Source organism: Antennarius striatus, chromosome 8, assembly GCF_040054535.1.
Source record: "Antennarius striatus isolate MH-2024 chromosome 8, ASM4005453v1, whole genome shotgun sequence".
NCBI lineage: Eukaryota > Metazoa > Chordata > Actinopteri > Lophiiformes > Antennariidae > Antennarius > Antennarius striatus.
In genome coordinates this window covers 10,954,884-10,977,588 of record NC_090783.1, presented here as the reverse complement: position 1 = coordinate 10,977,588, position 22,705 = coordinate 10,954,884, and the positions used below count along the sequence as shown (strand labels likewise).

General features: G+C 42.4%; 1 protein-coding gene across 1 annotated transcript; it reads right to left on the bottom strand.

Moving 5' to 3' along the window:
• Positions 1-14,654: 14,654 nt before the first annotated feature.
• Positions 14,655-16,490, bottom strand: gtf3aa (general transcription factor IIIAa). The gene has a single exon (XM_068320932.1). The coding sequence runs from the start codon at positions 16,437-16,439 to the stop codon at positions 15,363-15,365; it is 1,077 nt and encodes a 358-aa protein (XP_068177033.1). The 5' UTR covers positions 16,440-16,490; the 3' UTR covers positions 14,655-15,362.
• Positions 16,491-22,705: the final 6,215 nt, after the last annotated feature.

The following is a 22,705-nucleotide window of genomic DNA, read 5'->3' as shown; positions in this document are numbered from 1 at the left end:
TGGGATGCAACATCAACAGACAGGAGGTGTCAGACATCAAGGAGTAACGCTAGTGGGTGAAAAGGCTGTACTGCAGGACAGAACACAGGCTCTGATCGAGGCAGCAGAATAATTGATCCTCAACACCTGATCCATAAAGACCTACCACAGCAGACAGGACCCAATAAGGTAAAGGTGTTGCCTTGATTCCACCGATGCAATCAACCTTGTGGTTAGTATAATGGAGAGAAACATCTGTGACAAGTGTGAATTAGGAGTCTCAAAAGTCCCACCTGGATGCACCATTGTGAGTGGGTAAGAACAACAAAGCTCAAAATTGTGGGACTTCAAGTTCTAGATTGACAAAAAGATACTTGAAAACCAACCATGCACAGTTGTCATTGGCAAGAAGATGAAGATGACTGTTGTGATGGATGTGACACTGCCTTTGATGCTCTTTCTTCTCTGGGAAGAAGGAACATCGAAAGAACAAATATCAGTGGCTGATGAACAGCTGGGACATATGTGCAGGGTGGAAGTCATAGAGGTCCTATTGACGATAGGAACATCAGACCAGAAAAATGTAAAAGTGTCTCTGGGAAAATACACCTAGGTAAACTGTCCTGGTTATCGACAGACAGAAATACAGAGCAGTCAAATTTAGACAAGGACAATGCGTATCCAAATTATATTTTTATATTTAAACAGCCCCATTTGTCATGTAATACTTTGTACTAACAATCCTTTTACATAAATTACAGAGGTCTTATCCCTAATTCTTGAATTAATAATGGCCCATGATATTTACTGCCAGGAATTTTAGTAATTTTTTCATGGATCAAGTTTTGAGACTGCACTAAATTAAACTGAATTAAATTAAAATGAAAAATCATTATTTTTAAGTGAGCTCTTCCGATAATGGCCTGAGCCACACAATATATTTGAATCAGAGTTGAGCAAACGATACCATAAATCAGTGTCTACATACAGTATATACAGTATATGAATTATTTCATTACTTTTTGCACCTGTTACACAGTCCTCAGTTCTCTCAAGTGCACCTTCAGCCCATCCAAGAAATAGGGTAATGGACATACCCATAGTTTTGACACAATCACATTGGGAATGGTTTTGTTTTACAGTTTTGAAGTGCTTGTCAAACACTTTTACACTTGTTGCATTTCTCATGCTGTCTCATGCTCTTCCTCTTGTTTTTACTCTTAGGATTAAACACAAGTAAAAACTAGAACCAAGGCAGTCAGAGACTGCAACATCCAGCAACTTACCCTGACCTACTTTCAGGGCAGGTCAGGGTACCCTGAAAGTAGTACTTGACTAGTGCATAGACTAGTGCATATGGAGAAAGCCATTGTGAGTAAGACCATAGATCAAAGCTTGTGCAAAGGTAGATCAAAGCATCTTCCGTAGCTGGATCTCTGATTTGACCATGATCTACCTTTCTCAAGGTCAAGGTCATCATCTCACTTTCATCCCCTTTGCTGCCCGAGTAATGTGTTTTTTGTTTCATCTATCTGCAACGGTTGCGAAGATATTTGGTGGACAAATGAACGAATAAACGAACAGACAAAACACGAACACTGACAATTACAATACATTACCGCTTTGAAGCGTGATGTAATAAATGATAAAAACACTGAATTATCTCACCGTCATCGAGTCACAAAGAAAATAACTGTTGTCATTTTATATGTGATTGATGTCCCTGCCACTAGAAAAACTCAGTTGACGTGACTAGACCTATAACATGTGTCTTTGATTATGGAGAACTATTATGAAAATCAACAATGTTCCACAAATGTTTTACATAAATCAAAAAAATGAAGAAAGTAATAATGACATGCATATCCTTCGGGCACCACAGATGGACTGTATTCTGTTGTACACAGTACGTTAGGATGGATTAAGATGAAATCTAATTTACTATATTTAGAGATATTATTAAGATTAAAAAACAGAGTTATGTTATCTCTGTGCAGAATTTATGTGTTGATTGCTTCAAGAAGCTAATCAATGCTTATTTGAAGGCTCAGTTTTAAAGTGAAGAACCATTGAACAAGACACAAAACCACTCCCGGATTCACAAAAACCTAATAAATAGCCTCATTTATTCAGATAAAGACCTTTTGGAATGTATGCATGTTGAAAACTATAAACGCTAATGTCTCAAAATTTTTCACAGACAAAAATCTGAGAGGGCAAGAGGTCTGACACATTCCTTCACCTCTCAAGAGGCAGAGAAATGCAGACAAATCAAGCAATGAAAAGAAAGAATGGTCAAAAGGGGGGAGAAAAACAGTGGAGATAAAGTGATATCTCTAGATTATGGCCTAGACAAGTGTTCTGGAATTCTGGCATGTCACACAACAGGAATGGAAAAGCATCTATTTCAGTAATAAAATCTGGAATAGATGCTGTATAAATAAATAAAAATATACAGCGTTAAATCTGGCTTGGTCTGAAAACTGTTATCCATTGTTGGAATTATATCTTTTTATAATTATATCTTTTTATGTTATGTTGGAATTATATCTTTTTATGTTATGTTGGAATTATATCTTTTTATGTGGAAAGTTACTGAGCTTAAAGTTCATCTTAGGTCACATCACGTGACAGTTAGAACTGCTGACTTATGCTAAATTGCTTGCACAGCTAGTCGAGCAGAAACTCTTGCAAGGCCGTCTTCCGCTTTCTTCTCTGATAATTGGCGTATATCTTCTTAGATAATTGCACAGCTAGTCGAGCAGAAACTCTTGCAAGGCCGTCTTCCGCTTTCTTCTCTGATAACTGGCGTATATCTTCTTAGATAATTGGCGTATAGCTACGATAGTTTTCATGACCTGTCTGCTTATCACCTCTTGCCAGGCCGTCTGCAAGGCCGTCTTCCTCTTCTCAGATAATTGGCGCACCATGACATCACCTGAATGTAACCCACTGTCTTGCCTGCTATCTTGCAGCTGTTGTGATACCAGGTGAACCCCGCCTTCTGATGTGCATAAAATCCATGTGCTGCAAGTGCATCCTCGCACTCTGCAGGAAGTAATCTCCCATGAGACAAAGTGCCGAGAATATTCTCTTTGCAATAAACTTTGAAGCTTCGACATTTCACTGAGTGTTTTGTTTATTTAACTCTGTTCAGAAATTGTCCACAACCAAGAGAAAACGAACACGAAGCTGGAGGACCAAGGGTCTTTAGGACCATATTATTTGGCTCCACTTCAACATTTGGTGACCCCGACGTGATCTTGGCTGGACTCCTGCCGGACAGAGACAACTCCAAAGGGTACCCCGACTTGTAAGGTAAGAGGAACTTTGCCTCTTAGGGCCTTGTCTCTGCCTGTCAGTATAAGGTTAAAATCTGTCTTTCCCTATTTGGAAAACGTTCTAGAATCATTGACTCGAACACCAGTGATTTGATTTAATAGACGTCTTTTTGTGAATGTCGAACCGGACGCTGTTTGGATTGATCGGTCTTTTAATTATACTTTGTGTCAGCGTCTGGTGGTTCTTACACCTAAATTATTCTTACAGTAAGAACACTCAACTAGGTTTACAGACGTTCAAACCTAGTTGTTTTAATGCTGCGGTCGCTCAAAGAGTTTGTGGGGTTGCCCCAGCTGATGACATTAGGCTGTAGAGGTTAAAGCAAACTATTGGCTAAAAACGTCTGGTAAATTCTTCCATAACTGAGTAGACTGAGAGGATTGTCTGGGACATCCTGCGCGCTAGAGATTTTGCGTCTGGGACGCCCGTCTGGGAATATTAGTGAAACGATCCGGGATCGTGGGTCGAGTGATACTGAGTTCCGTGTTGAGGTTCTCGGAGGAAACGACGCCGAATTTTCTTAACTAAATTGGGAAAAGGCCTAATAGAATTTACAATGGAAGGTGAATTCGATCGGGAAACAGACTGGTTCAACTGGAACTTAATTCCAGACGACCCAGATGGTGCACCATTAGAAAATCAAGCAAAAATTGCTATTTTAGTGGCATCCGAGGGACTGCCCACAAAGATCCGCAGTAAGACGGAGTCTGAAATGAAAGATTGGTTTGAAGATTGCTGTAAAAAGGATGGTTACCACCGCTAACATCCAAAAAATCATTCGTCTTACTGATGAAAGAGGTTGAAAAAGCATGCATTAAAAAGTTAAATGTACTGGCCACAACTGTCTCTGCAACAAATAGAATCAGTATTCCAGGAAGGCGGGCACGAGAGTCATATGTAAAGGTGGAAAAAGTTAAGTCACATGTACGATTGCTGTCAATGGGAGGATCAGTCAGAGTAAGTAGACAAGAGGTCAAAGAAAAGTGTGTTTGGAATAATCCTGACCCGCCTCCTTATCTGGGGGAGAATTTTGCATCTGTTTTTTTTCCAAAACTAACCCGTTTGCCAGTAATCCTTATGCAGAATTACAACAGACTCTGACTCTGACTCAGACCAAACCAGACCCGCCGTCACTATACTTCCAGACACCAGTCTGGAACATCACCAGCGGGAAACTGCACATGGATCAGACCGCCCCATCCGCGCCCACACCCGCGACTGAAGGTAAAGTGGTACCGGAACATGTCAGAATCATGGCCGCGCCCTGTGAACGAGCTAACAAACAGCTTAAAGATGAGTTTGAAGAAATCCTCAGGACCAGTAAAACTTATCCGGACCTGAGGCTTGCCCTGAGTGAGTTCAAGACGGAGCTGCTGCGCAGAGGGAATGCCTCCCGCAGCGTCAGAGACGAACTCCGTCAGAGGGTCCTACAAGCAGAACAAGAAGCGGAGGAACACTTCAAGACGTCACTCAAACATCATGAGGTATCATTTGACAACGAACAACATTCCACTTTACAGAAACAGGTGGCTGCACTTCAGGAACAGCTCTGTCGCCTCTCTTCCCGAGTGGAACCTCCCGTCTCCGCTCTTCCCCTCCCTTCTCTCCCTCCCCGGCCTCCAGCAGCGGAACCTCCCGTCTCCGCTCTTCCCCTCCCTTCTCTCCCTCCCCGGCCTCCAACCCCGCCTCCCTGTCAGCCCACCTCAGAGGGACCTGTGACTCGATCCAGAGCCGCTGTACAAGCTCCATTGATGGATACAGTGGACCCCAACTCCGGACGGCGTGTTGCCGTCTACCGCCCTTTCCCTGCAGCAGATCTCAATGCCATGCTTCAGACATTGCCACCTATTTCATCGGGGGGACGCAATTGGTTTGCATCCGTGCAGCGTCAGGCTATGGGCCACGACTTGTGTGGTGGTGACATGCAAATGATTTTAACTAAAGTATGTCCTTTGTCTATCTTACCACAGGTTCTAGAGGAAACAGGGGTGGGTCGTATGGCTAAAGATGAACCTCTAGACCACGAAAATTTGGACCGCATTGACGTAGGTCTTAACGCACATTTCCCTTTGCCTCTGTGTGCTGTCCATGACATGGTGTTCACTCCAAAAGTTGGAGAGGACGCGACTACTTACGTTGATCGGGCCAAAACTGAATATCACATTAAAACAGGTTTTCTACATAATACCTCGCCTTTCCATGACTCAGTCTTTCGAGCTTCCATTTTGAAGGGGATTCCCAAAACAGTGGTTACCGCCATGGAAAACATACCAGATCTGGCTGAAATGACGGATGACCGGTGGTGTTCCTGCCTGAGACACTTTCTGAGGAGACATGCCAAAGAAAAAGATACTAAGGTAGAAAAACATCAAACTGCTGTTTCTCAATTGACCGTCATGCAGATCCAGGACATCAAGAAGAAAGAGGACTCTGTTTCCTCTCCTGCCTCTGCTCTTCCACCTGATGATGCAGATAGAATGATGTATCAGTCGGGGCCACGATCTTGGGGTGGGGCTGACACTCAACGTTACGTATGTTTCCGCTGTGGCAGAGAAGGTCATTGGGTCAAAGATTGCCCCGAGAGGCCCCCACCTAGGGGGCGTGGTCGTGGATTCCAACGCCCTCGTGGACGTGGCAGAGACATGGGACGGTGGCAGTCTCTAGATCGGCAGCAGTACCAACAGCGCCGCCCAGTGGACTCCAACCAAGGTTCGCCCGTCCCGAATCGCCAGCGTCTGCCCCCTGGTGAACAGTTCTCACAATGAAGATGCCCTGAACCCACGGACATAGGCATGCAGGAGCCTATGATCACCATTACGGTAGGAGGAGTGTCAACTCCTTTTATGGTTGATACTGGTGCCCGTTATTCCACCATCCAACGGCTTCCTCCTGGCGCCTATGTCACCAATGACGTAATTCCTTTAGTTGGGTTCAAGGGTGAAGAAATTGCCCTGCCAAAGACTTCCTCCATTTTGGTTTCTGCACACAACCAGTTATTAACTCACTCCTTTATCCTGGCTCCCTCCAGCCCTGCCAATCTTTTAGGGCGTGATTTAATGTGCAAGTTGTGTCCTTTGATAAAGTGTTCTGCCGACGGCCTGCAACTGATGTTTCCGGATGGATCATCCCGACTGTGCCTGTCTGCCACCAACCCCGTCAACACCATGTTTCCGGTACATGCCAAAGTTGCTGTGGTGTGCATGTATGCTGACATCTTTTGGGTTGTGATGGACACTGATGCTGGACAGTGGACTCCTGTTGAGACTTTCTGGACAAAGTGGTCGCCCTGGGTCCGTCACCTACGCCCCTATGATCTGGTCTCTGACGCTTTGCATTGTACTCTGTATTATGACGGGATGGAAGACACAATTTTCCTGGGAGCCTTCCAGGAGGTGGAAGGACTCCCGTGGGATCTCTCTCTCCAAGATCTCTACGTAGGACCTCAGGGTGTGGCTTGGGCCGTATCCTTGACGCCCAAACAGCAGAAGTGGTATCGTATGGATGATCCTCCAGATCCTTCGATGCCGCCTTGCTATCCTCATGTCTCCTTGGCTGTCTCCCCAAAACACACACAGAAAGATCTGGGTCCCTTCGTGAAAGCTTGCATCGATGCTGATGATTGGAAGCCGACATTCTACTCTGGTTTGCACTATTCTGCATCTCTTGACTCATATCGCATTTTGTCTCCAGAATTTGTGATCCCTTCCGTCCTAGAACACAGCGTCCTGGACAGGCACCATGGCAGAGAAACATCCGACAGCGATTTGGCACCTGCGCTGATTGACTCTCTTCCCGACTCCCTCTGGACCCAGGGTCCTACGGATGTCGGTCGTTGTGACGTCACGCCAGTCACGTTTCAAATGAAACCGGGTCCCATTTGGGTTCCTCAATATCCGGTTCCTGCAAAGGGTAAGGCCGGTGTAACTGAGACCATAAACGGGTTGCTTGAAGCTGGTGTGCTTGCTCTAATTGAAAGCTCTCCTTTTAATACACCCATTCTCCCTGTAGAAAAGAAAGGTACAGGCAAATGGAGGATGGTCCATGATTTGAGAGCTATAAATGCTGCAGTCACCACTCCCACCCTTCCGGTCCCGAACCCTCATGCTGCACTCTCACTGTTGTCGCCCTCTCACACTCACTTCACTGTCATCGACTTGGCTAATGCTTTTTTCAGTATTCCTCTTCATCCATCCATGAAACCTTATCTGGCCTTCACCTGGGATGGAAGGAGATACTCCTACAACTGTCTGCCCATGGGGTTCCTCCTTTCTCCTGGTCTCTTCAACGTCCATCTTCGTGAGCTTCTGAAACCTTTGTCTCTTCCGCCCGGTGTGCTCCTCGTCCAGTACGTCGATGACCTCCTGGTTGCGGCTCCATCAGAGCAATCCTGTCTGGACACGACTCACTCTCTGCTCCTTCGTCTCCATGAAGTAGGCCTTAAAGTTTCTAAATCCAAAATTCAAGTTGCCAGAACTCAAGTCTCTTTCCTTGGTCGCTGTGTATCCCGGATGGGCACAGGCCTCTCCTCCTCGCACAGAGAAGACATTTTACACTCTGCTCGTCCATCTACCGTGAAGCAAATGCTAGCTTTTCTGGGGTTGTGTAACTACTCTCGCCATCATGTTGTTGACTTCTCAGAGTGCACGCATCCTCTCCGTGCTATGGTCAAGGAAGTCGGCATGCGGAACCTTTCAGCCGCTTTGGCCTGGACTCCGGACGCTGATGCTGCCTTTTCTCACCTTAAGGCATGTTTGGCCTCTGCTACATCTCTTTCCATTCCTGACTACAATAAGATGTTTTTCCTCGATGTGGCTGAAAAAGCAAGCAGTGTTTCTGCTGTGCTTTTTCAAAAGGGGGATAGAGGAGAACGAAACGTCTGTATGTATGTCTCAACACCATTGGACAATTATGAAAAACGCCAAACGCCCTGTTCATCTTTTGCCTCAGCACTAGCTAGGTTGGTCCAGAAAACTGCCCACGTGGTACTTCATCATCCACTGACCATCAGAACTGGACACAGCACTGTCCAATACATCACAAGCCAATTCTTCACCATGACTGGAGGACGCCAACGCAAGATTGAATCGGTCATCACTCAACCACACATCATCTTCATCCATGAAGGGATCAATATGGCTGATGGTCTGATTGAAGGTACCCCACACTTTTGTACAGAAAAAGTCCAAGACGACACAAAACTCAGAGATGACTTGTACGAACAGCCATTGACTAACCCCGACATGACGTTGTTCACCGACGGATGTTGTTTTAAAGGCATGGATGGCCTGCAATCAGGTTTTGCCATAGTTCAACATCAAAACGACGATTTTGAGACAGTTAAGGAAGTCAGACTGGACGGACCACAGTCAGCACAGAGAGCTGAAATCCTAGCAGTCGCAGAAGCTCTAGGACTCGCAAAAGACCAAACTGTAAATATCTACACTGATTCTGCTTATGCTCATTTGGTTGTACATACTGCATTAAGTGAATGGCAACGGAACAATTATCAGACAGCAACAGGAAGTCCAATTAAACACCTGAAAGAGGTAATGCATCTCCAGGAAATGCTGATGTTGCCAAAAGCTGTTGCTGTTATCAAGTGTCCAGGTCATTCCAGAAAAAATGACCTGATTGCAAATGGAAACGCCGCAGCAGATGCAGCTGCTAAAAAGGTGGCAGGTTATCAGCCAGCACTCCAACTCTCGGTGAGTGACAAAGAAATTGATTGCAAAATAACGAATGATGTGATCCGAGAGTGGCAGGTGAAAGCTAGCCCAGAAGAAAGGAGTTTGTGGAAGGCAAAAGGGGGTGAAAAGAATGATGAAGGAATCTGGAACAAAGAAGGTAAACCTGTGCCGCCTCAAAAACAATTGAAAGTTTTGATTCAAGAAGCCCATGGACCATGCCACGTAGGCACGGACGAAACACTGAGACGTCTCTGTGGCTGGTGGCATCCGTTCATGAGAACAATTGTGAAAAGTGAACTGCAGGACTGCAGTGTTTGCAATAGGCATAATTGCCTGCCAACAACTAAACCACCTCCAGGGGTGCAGGACCAGGAAGTGACAGCACCTGGTCAGGTAATTTCAATGGATTTTACCGACATGATCCAATCGGTTAATGGGTATCGATACCTGTTAGTGATTGTTGACTCTTTTTCAGGATGGCCTGAGGCTTATCCATGCAGAGCAGAGACAGCAGCTTCTGTAGTGAAACATTTGGTTAACCATTACATTCCAACTCATGGTTTTCCGAGAAAAATCAGGTCAGACAATGGAACTCATTTCAAAAACAAACATCTACAACAGGTGGAAAGTATGTTGGGATTGAGACACACTTTTGGCGCTGTGTATCACCCTCAGTCACAGGGAAAGGTCGAACGAATGAATCGCAACATCAAAGAAAAATTGTCAAAATCCATGGCCTCGTCAAAGATGAATTGGCTACAGGCCCTCCCTGTGGCTCTGTTGAATGTCAGAATGTCATTGAATTCATCCACAGGTTGGACCCCATTTGAGGCACACACTAACAGACCTTTTCCAGCTCCCACAGCTCCATTGGAACCAGTTCCCGGATTCCAAGGCCCAAAAGGCCTCCGCGAACTAACAGTCAATTTTTCCCATCTCACAGAACCACAGGAGAAACCACCAAAAAGTGTGAATGTGTGTGAATGGGTGTGGCTGAGAGTAATCAAACGAAAATGGTCTGAACCTAGGTGGACAGGTCCCCATCAAGTCATTGAGAGAACCGGAACCGCAGTTCGGCTTCTAGGAAGAGGGGACACGTGGTTTCATCTGACGTCCACCAGGCCTGCAAAGACCCCAACGGGAGTCGCTCTCCCCTCTCCAAAAGCTGCTAATAGTGGTGACGACCACGAGGGCATCCGCCCCAACTGAGGACATCGAGCAACGGCTCCAACTGAGGACATCGAGTGAGTGGTTGTTCAACGTGGCGTAAAGTCACAAAGCAACCCGAGAGCAGGCAATTACGTTCAGTAACTGACCTAAGCTTTTGAAGAGACCCCAGCGGTCACGGTGCAGCGTTCCCGAGCATCGCTCTCAACCAGCGTCCGGACGAGCCAGTATCCAGAGGGGTCAACGCAGAGGAAAAGGTGCAAGACCTCCCTCTCTACAAGCAACAACCGTTATCTTCAGTCTAAAAAAAAAAAAAAAAAAACATGCTGTATTTCCTTGTTTTTAGTCTTTTGGCTGTCACTGCTGCATCCTCTCCTGACAAATGTTTACAACAGTATGGTGGGTTAACGCTTAGCTACACTGAGGGGGCTACAGCTTCTTATACCTTTGATCTCTGCAAAGTAATTAACTGCAGGGGTCCTGGCGCACCATGGCGACACTATGATGTTTACATCTGCGGTCACAGTGACAACTCCCTTAATGACCCGTGGTGTGCTTCTTGGTCCTCTGTTTGGTATTCCACAGAACATGGGTTCCAGCCCCCCACTTCTGGATTGGGCTCCTTCTTTTCTCTGCAAAGGGATTACTCCCCCACAAGTAATCCTTTAACTCTGTCCATTAAACCCCTATTTTTCCCAACATCTCAATGTCATGCTAGTGTTATGGAACCCTGCGGAAGGTTCTCTCCCGGCAGCAGGTTTTGCTCTACAGATTTTCTACATTTAATTTTAGGTGTTGGACTCTTTCGAGTCCAAAAGGGGGATTGTTGGAATTATATCTTTTTATAATTATATCTTTTTATGTTATGTTGGAATTATATCTTTTTATGTTATGTTGGAATTATATCTTTTTATGTGGAAAGTTACTGAGCTTAAAGTTCATCTTAGGTCACATCACGTGACAGTTAGAACTGCTGACTTATGCTAAATTGCTTGCACAGCTAGTCGAGCAGAAACTCTTGCAAGGCCGTCTTCCGCTTTCTTCTCTGATAATTGGCGTATATCTTCTTAGATAATTGCACAGCTAGTCGAGCAGAAACTCTTGCAAGGCCGTCTTCCGCTTTCTTCTCTGATAACTGGCGTATATCTTCTTAGATAATTGGCGTATAGCTACGATAGTTTTCATGACCTGTCTGCTTATCACCTCTTGCCAGGCCGTCTGCAAGGCCGTCTTCCTCTTCTCAGATAATTGGCGCACCATGACATCACCTGAATGTAACCCACTGTCTTGCCTGCTATCTTGCAGCTGTTGTGATACCAGGTGAACCCCGCCTTCTGATGTGCATAAAATCCATGTGCTGCAAGTGCATCCTCGCACTCTGCAGGAAGTAATCTCCCATGAGACAAAGTGCCGAGAATATTCTCTTTGCAATAAACTTTGAAGCTTCGACATTTCACTGAGTGTTTTGTTTATTTAACTCTGTTCAGAAATTGTCCACAACCAAGAGAAAACGAACACGAAGCTGGAGGACCAAGGGTCTTTAGGACCATATTATTTGGCTCCACTTCAACACCATCAACTGAAGAAGGGTCACTGTACTTTTTAAGTCACAATTATACATTTACACAAAGTAGGACATGCAATGTAAATGTCACCAAAAAAACAATGTTGTTCATTTTCATGTACTTTATTATGAAACTGGCAGTTTAGCTGATGTTAATAAATCACAAGAACATTAAATTTTGTATTTTTTAAAAATGTATTTCCAGCATTTCTATTATATTTAGGAAGCTAATTGTTATGTTATATTAAGGACCAGCATTAATCACATAATGTTACATAAAGGCAGAGTAATTCTCACCTGAAGCCACTGTCTTAATTAGAGCATGGAGCTGAAAAGTCTGAATGCTTACAGCATGGTGCCTGTTCAAGTGAACTATTCTGATCAAGTGCATACTTCATTACTTTTGTGACTTTCTATGTTTAATTTCTGTCAAAAATATCAAAAAAAATCCTATGCTTTGGAGAACATAGAAGAGGTACACTTATGTTAACAATAAATTGAATCCTTGTGGTTCTATGTCTACCCCTGGTTTTTGCTTATACAATGCTTTTTTGTTTTTTTTCATTTTCTGTCTCTACTCAAAGGCTGTCAGACTGCATGCTTTGCTTTACGTAACTTGAGTCCATGCCAAAACTGATATGGAGAGATAAAAACGGAGCAGGAAGTATAAGCCTAAATAGAATACTGTGCCAACACAACAATTAATTTTTCAAATAAGTTGGTATGTGAATAGAATGTTATTGAATAATGCCTTTCATGTGAAATGTGAAAAAAAAGAAGAAAAAACAGCAATCATACACTAATGTAAACTGAGTCATCCAAATTCCACATCAGTTTTCATGTGTGAAATGTAGAAACATGACATTTGGATTGTCTTTTGAAAGTGAATATGATTTCCGGACACTACATGTAAAATTCATACTGAGTGACTAGGTTGCTGAGCATTCCTGGGACAGCGGGTCATGCCGTCAGTCCATATAGGGCTTGTCTGAGCCGATAGGGGCAGGAATGTAGGGAGCAACCTTCCTTTAACTGGAAATATTCAGAGAGGATTTAACTTCGGAATCTCAAACTTGCATGGAGCTTCTTCTGTTTATGCTGTAAATGTGTCAGTTAGAGCTGAGATCCTCCAGTGTGTCATCATTCTACAATCTGCAGGTTTTCATTACAGCCAAGCCTGGGAATACTGTATTCTAGTCAGTGACACAAGTTGTAGTCTGCATGACTACATGCAGTCAAGAATTGCAGGCTACAAAATGACCTTGTCATTTGACCAATTTTGATTGTCTCACATGTAATGAAAAGGTTTTGGATGGAGTTGGGGGTTTGTTCTTCCACATTAAACTGAACAACTGGATCTGGTATACATTTGTGTTGTGTTGAAACAAAGAGGAGGACACAAACTGTTGCCACATTATCTGAAATATCATTGTATACTCAAATATTTCCCTCACATGGAAGCCAGTTGTTCAGCACAAACCAAGAAAACCAGAAAACAATAGAAATTTATTTGGGAAATGTTCACATACTTTTGACCACAACACGTAACTCACCGCAACAGTAATAGTTTAATTTTGTCAAATTGATGGACTCAGGGCTGCATAGTGAGATGAGATACTCATCAATGATTGATCAAAGAACACTAAGATTACTGTCTCAGATGAGAAAGACTTTCTACATGGATTTCACAAGACTTAAACTGACTGGAAAGTCCCACCACTTCCAGTCAGTACTTTTGCTCGACCTGACTTGATTGCTGTCAGCCATATCATTGACTTCAATTATCCACCCTGTACTGTGACCGCTGTTCTTTCTCATGGCAGAAAGGCAATGACATTGAAGACCATTTTTTAATTTTGATATTTGTTAGCATGGTGCTATACTGGTCAAGGTAATTAATAAACAGCAGAAATGTCACTTCTGATAATTTAAAAAAATCAATATAACATTGCTTGCTATCACACTCAAATAGTTTTAGTGCTCCACGTAGATTTTTGTGCACTACCGTTACACAACCATTTACATTTCATTTCTGTCTTAACATATGCAAAGTAAAGTTTCAAAATGTGTGCTTTAATAAATTAAAGAGGTCATTTCCGTATATTCTGCACTTTCACATTTTGACTTCTATTTTCTTCAAGCCGAGATGATTGAAAGCCTCTCATATACAGTCGCTTTTCCACCTTGTGGATCATGGTCAGCTGGCTATGAGCCAAAATTCAATCAAATCTAATCAAATTTTATTTATCCATTATCCATTTATCCATTTTCACTGTATCAGCCACAGCAGGTCATAGGGAGATGGAGCCTATCCCAGCTGGCATAAGGTGTGAGGCAGGGGACACTTCTGGCATGGCGCCAGTGCGCCGCGGAACCACACACAAAGACAAAAAACCTCGCATACACACACTCATTCTTACGGGCAATTTGGGACCAGCCAATTAACCTGAAGTGCATCCTTTTGGTTATCTCCCGCTTCGTCCCACCTCCAAAAATTTTATTTATATAGCACAATATCAAAACAGAAGTCATCTCCAGGCACTTTACATATAGAGCTGGTCTAAACTAGTCTCTCAAGCCTATTACAGAAACTCAACAGAATTCTCCAGGAGTACACAGAGGCAAGGAAAGACTTCCGTTGACAGCCAGAAACCTTGAACAGACCCAGAGTACTGAGGAGGATGAACACAGGGATGTGAACTACAACTATGCACGTAACAGATGACTCTACCATCTAGTTAGCTATATCAAAAACATTAGCACAGCTGCATGGATGAATGCAAGGTGAAAAAAGCGGGAGTGCGTCCCAGATATGTTTGGTTTTCCTATGCAAGCCGTAAGAATGCCAAACACGCATGCTCACACTCACACCTACGGACAATGTGGTGTCAGCAATTCACCTGTTGTTGCTGCAGGTTTTAGTAGTGGGATGAAGCTTGAGTGAACCCACTCCAGGTTCTCCAGCACGTTCAAACTCTGCAAAGCAAGTATCTTCTTCTCCTTTCAGATTTCCCTTCAGGGGTTGCCACAGCGAATCAGTTGTCTCGACCTAACCCTGTCTTCTGCATCTTCTCCTCTCACACCAACTACCTTCATGTCCCCTTTCACTACATCCATAAACCTCCTCTTTGGTCTTCCTCCAGGCCTCTTACCTGGCAGTTCAAAACTGCACAGAAAGAATACAATATTTTTTTTCTAAATGATATGCAGACACAAAACAGTTAAACAAGTCATAAGCTGTCTTTATATTATGTTGTGTGTAGAAAAATTTCCAAAAAATATTTTTTTAAATTACAATGGCACAGAGTTAAAAAAAAACAACACTAAACACAGATTTAATAGTGCACAATTGATCAGTCCCAGGGGGAGGGTAGTTGCTTTGGGACAAAAACTTTAGTTGGGTTGATTTTATCATTCAGCATCACTCCCATCTCACCAGGAAATGCGATCCACTTACTGCTAACAACCAAACAGCCAGTGTTATGGTTACATGATATCCTAATAATGGTGGACGAAATGCATGCAACACCAGATGACCAAGACGAAAGTAAGAAAAAAATGCCCAAATGATGTTATCCTTTGGGGTATTATTATCCTTATGTGAATGTTCATTTAATAACACTTTACATTATCAAAGGTGTAGTCAATACATCAGTAAGTCCATGTGTGTCTACAGCAGGGTTGCACAGCAAGGACGTGTCCTGTAGGAGGGAGACTAATTCAACAGGACCAGGTGGATCTGCTTGCAGAGAGTCGCTGAGACATTCATCCTGCCTCTGCTTTTTACATATCACTTTCTTTCTTTCTTTGTACCCACTTAACTTAGAAGCAAGAGATCTTTTAGCTCGAGACTTTTTCAAGGTCTTCCTTCCTGGATCATGAACAATGCTGTGACGCTGAAGGCTCTGTTTCATAGAGAAGGTCTTTCCACAACCTGTTTGGGTGCAGGTGAAGGGTCGCAGCCCTTCATGGAAGGAGCTGATGTGGCTCTGCAAGTTGAAAACGGTGGTGAATGACCGGGTGCAGCCATCTCTAGGGCAACGAAGAACCATGCGCACTGCAGAATGGACATGACGGTGTTGCTGCAAGAACCACAAGTTCCTAAACACCTTCTTGCACTGGTCGCATTTCAGCATCACAGTGTGCTGCTCCGTCCTGTGCTTCAGATACTCTGTCCAGGTCTTTCCTGTGAATCTACAGTCTTCCTCCTTGCATGGATACCCTCTATGGACCTTCTCGTGCCGCTTCAATCTGCTGGGGAAAGTGAATCGCATTTGGCATCCTTCGTAAGTACACTGATATGGGGGTAGCTGGCTGTGCTGCTCACACACATGGGACTTCAGCTGTTTGTTCTTCCTGAACTCGAGGCCGCAGCCCTCAAATTTGCAAAGATACTTTTTCTGCTCTTGGTTGTGAATATTGTTCAAGTGTCTGGTCCGGTTTGCGTTGGTAGTGAAGGTCTCTTTGCAGCCGTCCAAAGTACAGTGAAAAGGCTTCACACCGCTGTGAGTGAGATCGTGCCGCGCCAGGTGGTAGGAGCTTGTGAACGACTTCCCGCAGCCGCTCCGGTCACACGTGAACGGCTTTACACCCGTATGTTTACACAGGTGAGCATCCAGTTTCCACTGTTTGTTATAAGCCGCCGAGCAGTCGGGAAACGAACAAATAAAGCGCCTGTATGGCTCGGTTTTCTGTGCCATTTCTACATTAAGTAAGAACTATTTCGGAGGTTCCGGCTGATAACAGGTTGTCCGCCTCTTTCATTGACGTATGCTTGCAACGTCACTTCCGTCGATTGGAAATTACGTCTATATTACCCATCGGCCCTGTTATGTAGCCGCAAGAGGTTGGCAGAAACATAAACATCTGTAAGTACTGTAGTTTTTTACTAAAAAAGACAACAACGAGTGTATAATTTTCAATGTTAAATTCCAGATTTCACATTACATGATATGTTTTAAAGCATAGCTTGCAGTTTGAGTTGTCGCTTAACTAACTGGTGGAAATAACAAACGTTATATAAGATGGTTAGCTGGTGCTGATTAATGTTAGCTTAGTGTTTTCTTGATGGGCCCCAACGATGGAACACAACACCAAAATAAGTACAAAATCTATTTATTTTCTATAATGCAAGCGATTACTGTTCCCGTATACCTTACTCAAACATTTCGATAGCTGTAAGGCTTAAGAAAGCTGCTGTAACTAAAATCCAAGAGTTTCAGTATCTGTAGTAAATTTGTTACATGTTGTTTCCAGAATTCAAGTGGATATGAATTAAGTTGTGTCTACGCTATTCAGCGATTCTTGACTGCAGATGCAAAAAGAACGACTTGTTCCATTTCACCGTTAGTAGAACCAATCTACTGTATTTGAAAACGTGAGAGGAGTTACTTTCATCTCTGTCTTTGCGCGTTATGAGATTCATACATAATACATTGTAAATACTTAGCTATTAGTGGCCGATTGTCCAACTATTGTTCTATCGTAGAAGAAAATGCAGACGAGTCACGAGTTTAAATTACATGGTTTTAGTGCTACCAGAGCTAACTTACCACACAATGTCCTGACCAACCTTCAACTTCTCGCTTTTATTTGTCATTGCTGGTATGTATATTCTGTTTGGTCAATGAAGACCTTGTTACCACTATGATTAGCCAGTATGTTAATGAAGCTGAAACACGAGTTGATGCCTGCACTGATTACTACAAAATCTCACACAATGATTACAAATAATTTTAAGAATGTTTGTATTATGCAGTGGGGATTGAAATACAGTGATACCTCTGTACTCGACCATAATCCGTTCTGAGGTGGTGGTTGAGCACCGATTTGTTCGACCACCGAAACCAATTTTCCCATAAGAAATAATGGAAAGTATTTTAATCCGTTCTTACCATTTAGAAAAATATCTAAAATATTATAAGAACGTGTATCTAAACAACAATGAATACGTAAATGTGCACAAGCAGTACATGATAAAGATAAAGCATTTTAAACCATTTTGTATAATTTACTTTACGTTTTGGAGAGTGGTTGATGGCACTAGCGTCATCATGGAAGGGGAATCCCTTCCATGATGACGCTAGGTAACGCGCCTCCAGGGGTTTTCTCCCTTCTCTCTCTCTTCCGTGGAGGTGAATCTGGCTGGGCAGTAGCCTTCCTCTATTCTTTAAGAAGGAACCTGTCCATTGTCAGTTGCTTCTGCTTCAAGATAGTGGAAATGGTTGACTTTCATTTCGTACTGCGACGCGAGGTCGGACACTCGTACACCACTTTCATATTTTGCTATAATTTCCGTACGTCTTCGCGTACGTAATTTGCGTACGTGTTACTCCGCTGGCGGTCTGAGTCGAACTGACGCTTACCCGCTGGCCGAGGAGCGCAGCCGAGGAGCGCGTTCGGGTCGACTCGGCTCGTCGAGCACCGAAAATCGGTTCGGGGTCCGATACATTTTCTACTTGAATTTTTTGGTCGAGCACCGATTTGGTCGAGTATAGAGGCGGTCGAGTACAGAGGTATCACTGTACTTCATTTGTTGAATTACAGACTGTCATTGGCATTTGTAATATACATTTGCAGCAAAATTGTCAAATGTCACGTGAAAAAAAGCCAGTTGAGAGATCCACCAGAGTTAACACTGAGGACTTGTGTGTTTTTCCACTGCTTTGAGCAAAATATGTATCAGTTATTAGTAAGTATTCACAACCTATATCTTTAGTCACCAAAGCTGAAGAACGTGCCAAATTATTTTTCAAGTATATCCTTTTTTACAGTGTTCACGAGATAAAAGCCTGTGATAACTTGTTGTGCATTCTTTTACCCATTCAAAATTACAAGTGGCTTCATTAAGTTACCTTTAAATTAGCTTAGAGCAAACCAAATAACATCAGCAAAGAAAAATGTTTATTCAGTTAAAGTTTAACAAAGTTAAAACTAATAATTAAACTCTGCAGTAACTCTTAAAGAGTTAAAGAATTTCCCCAAGAGGGACAATTAAAGTACTGGTTATTATTATTATTATTGATAGAGCTTAGGATATTCTGTTTCTGTTGAAACTTTTCGAGAGGTCTAGATTTAACTGTGGCACTCTTGTACATTTTTGCATTACAAAGACAGGCGGATCTTAGGTCCCGTCCACACGATAACGGATATTTTAAAAACGCAACTTTTTTGTTGCGTTTACGCCTTCCTTCCACACGACAACGCAGATATCCGGGACGAAAACACAACTTTTCGAAAATGCTGGCCGAGGAGGATTTTTTTTAAAACGCTGGGTCTGCGTTGTCGTTTGGACGGTGTATCCCTGGGAATTTTTAAAGATGCTGATGTCTTGCCTGCCACGAAAACCGCTGTGACATCATATTTATGGGCCCGTGTGTTGTGACAACAAAACACGGAGGATTCCTATTGGATAAAATTTGAGTTAATACTGCCACCACATGGTTTGGCATGCTTATAGCCGTCTTCCAAAATGCACTGGTGCGTTTACATGTGGACGGAGATTTTTTAAAAACGCTGTAGTGTGGACGAGAATCGTTTTCGATGCGTTTTTAAAAAGTTGCGTTTTTAAAAAAATCCATCATCGTGTGGACTGGGCCTGAGATTAAACCTCTTATTATTTGAGATTTGGTCAGTGTTATGCAAATCAATAGCACTGTAACTTTACTTTTATCCATGTGCACCTCATAACCTAAAACGTATAATATGTAACATTATCTTTTAGGAAAAAAGTGAATCCATTACTGCTGTAGAGAGCCAGTCATCACCATGGTAAGCAATGACTTACTGTGTCTCAAGATCCACTTGATGTCAAGGATATATGTTTATTTACTTAGTTTGCACTGTTTTCTTGACAGGGTGAACGGAAAGGAACAAACAAATACTACCCTCCAGATTTTGATCCAGCCAAGGTGTGTATGATGACATAGACCGCTGTGTGAAACTTGAATATTCACCGTTTTACATCAACACCAAATTACATTTCCATTGTTCTTTGTCTTTAGCATGGATCCCTTAATGGATACCATAAAACCCATGCCCTGCGAGAGAGGGCCAGGAAGCTATCCCAGGGCATCCTCATTATCAGGTTAGAACACAATACAGAAATGATGTACTAAAGAAGATTAGAAATGATAAATTTCTTGTTTTGTTTCTCAATGACCTCCAGTCTAAATGTATGTCACTGATTTCATTTATTGAGGTTTGAGATGCCATACAACATCTGGTGCGATGGCTGCAAAAATCACATTGGGATGGGTAAGTTTGAAGATCACCATGATTTATGAGTCAGTGTCATACAGTGTCATTTCATTTTCTTGAAGAGGTTATTTTGCTTGTACAGGGGTCCGTTACAATGCTGAGAAAAAGAAAGTGGGAAACTACTACACCACGCCAATTTACAGGTAAGCACAAGTCAAGTCTGGATGACCTCTCACACTAAGCTGCAGGGTGCACCTCACAGAATGCCCATAACAAACAGACAGTCACAACAATCTTCTGTGAAAGTCATTAAAATGTAGAGTTATGATGAGATATATTTACGTCAAAAATTTTCCTCATTCAGATTTAGGATGAAGTGCCACTTATGTGTCAACTATATTGAGATGCAGACAGATCCAGCAACTTGCGACTATGTGATAGTAAGTGGAGCAAGTAGGAAGGAGGAACGCTGGGACATGGCTGAAAATGAACAAATCCTCACCACAGGTAAGTTATCAAAATATGAATGTTTATTCAGCTTGTTAATGTCTTTGTGTGTAGTTTTAATCATATAGCGTGCATATAGCGTGCACAATCCTTCTCAAACAGGATATTCAAATAAGATATTTTTATGTTGTCACTCCTTGAGGCTTCTTTGTTCAGGATTGTTATGAATATTTTATCAAGAAAGCAGTCTGTTTCTGCATTTTGCCAATTGTCTTTGATTTTGGGTGATTGTTTCCTGTCCCTTATCAATCTCTCTATTTTGCTTTACAGAGCATGCTGAGAAGGAGAAGTTGGAGATGGATGCCATGTTCAAACTTGACCACAGTGGGAAAGACAAGGAGAAACTTAAGAAAGCTCTGCCGTCTCTGAATGAGATCCAAGAATACCAGTCTGGATGGAAGGACGACTTCCAGCTCAACAGCATCCTCCGTAGGAAGTTCCGGGTATGAATGTGAATAGCTCTGCGGATAACTGTTTCAAACTTTAGCATTGTGAGCTATCTGTTACCTCATAATGAGAGGATTTTTAAAAAAATAAGCCCTGTTCCCCAAAAGTTTGGATAACTATAATATAATAATAGTAAATTAAACCACATAAGATATTGGAAAAAAAAAATTTAATGGCATTGCTTAGTTTTACGTAACCGCTGGCCTAACTGTGACATTGAACTGAAATGTTTTGATTGTGTTGTAGACTGAGAAGAAAGTTCTGGTGGAGCAGGAGGAGAAGGACAATGAAGTCAGGATGAGGACCAACCTGTCCATCTCATTGCTGCCAGAGAAGGAAGAAGACAAGAAACTGGCATCATTACTTACCTACCAGACACCTGACTGTGAGCATAAGATACAGACTGAACACACACGCACACACTAATTAAATAATTTTCTCCATATCTATAAACAAAATTTCTGAAAGATCAACATAGGTGAGCATATCTGTCCCTGTAGCCTATTTGTCTGCTTGGCTCCAGGTTCTTGGACAATTCTATGCTATGCTATCCTATGCTTTGACACTTAATACAGAGTTACAAAGAGTAATGATTGAAATTGTAACGTCTTCAGTAGATAGGTTATGTTTTTTTAAGATCGTTATTGCAGACATTTATACTTTATAGAACAAAATAAGCAGTTAAGTCACTCACTCCTACATATAGTTCTGCAACATATTTATTGCTAAAAATCAGATAACCGGTAGATGCTTGTTTTCTTCAAGTGTCCCAAGAAAACATGACAATGTTATAGTTCTATGCAAACCTTTTTGTTGTTACCATCATCAACTAATGACAAATCTAACCTAATTTACAGGACCAAGCACAATAATAGGCACAGATAACTCAAACTACATGCACAAAATACGCTCTAATTTCAGTTTTTTTTTTGCATGTTACATACAACATTCCAATGTCATCTTTATGTGCATCTATGTTAACCAGATATTCCTAAGAATTTTTCAACCTTTTGCATTTTTATTTGTGAAGTTGTATTACATGTATTCACTACTTCTTTACCCACAGTTAAACCTTTAATTTACTCTGCCTTTTTTTCTGAAATGTTCTACCTCTGTTTTTTAGTTATCTATTCTGAGTCTGCATCTGAAAGCACATCTTTTGAAGGGTTGAAGAGCTAGATGACCACCCCATTTTTATTTAACTCTTCAAATTAACTTGAACGTTCCCCTGTGGGTAACTACAGTCAAAACTTAGGGGCACGGGCCAGTGAGTGGGTTAAGGGGGATATTGGAGTTTCTTCTTTGCACTACATATCTGTGAGGTTCTCATTCATCCAGGTCATGGTTATCCAAACACATGTAAATCATCCCATTTGACTGGTAGAAAGTTTTTGAAGAAATTCCACCTTTGGTGTTGAATCAGCTTCTAACCTCAATGTGTGCTTACTCGTAAATAGGCGATAAATGACTGCTATTTGATATTTCTTAAATTTTCAGCATTTTAGTGTAAAATTTAGGGGCATTTAGGGGCGGCGGTGGCTCAGTGGTAGAGCGGGCAGTAGAGTCCAATGTCTCAAGATTGGCGGTTCAATTCCCACTCCCGCCCAAAAACACCCGGAGTGTGAGCTGACAGTGGGAGGTGTTTTCCCTGCGGGGATTTATTCAGTAAATAAAATGTAAAAAAATGTTTAAAAAAATTAAATTTCAGAATTGACTTGAAAATCTGGATGATATTTAAAAAGACCTGCCACATTAGTCAGAGCATAATTTGCTTGGACTGCTGTGACTCTGGTTTGATTGAGCAATTTCATTA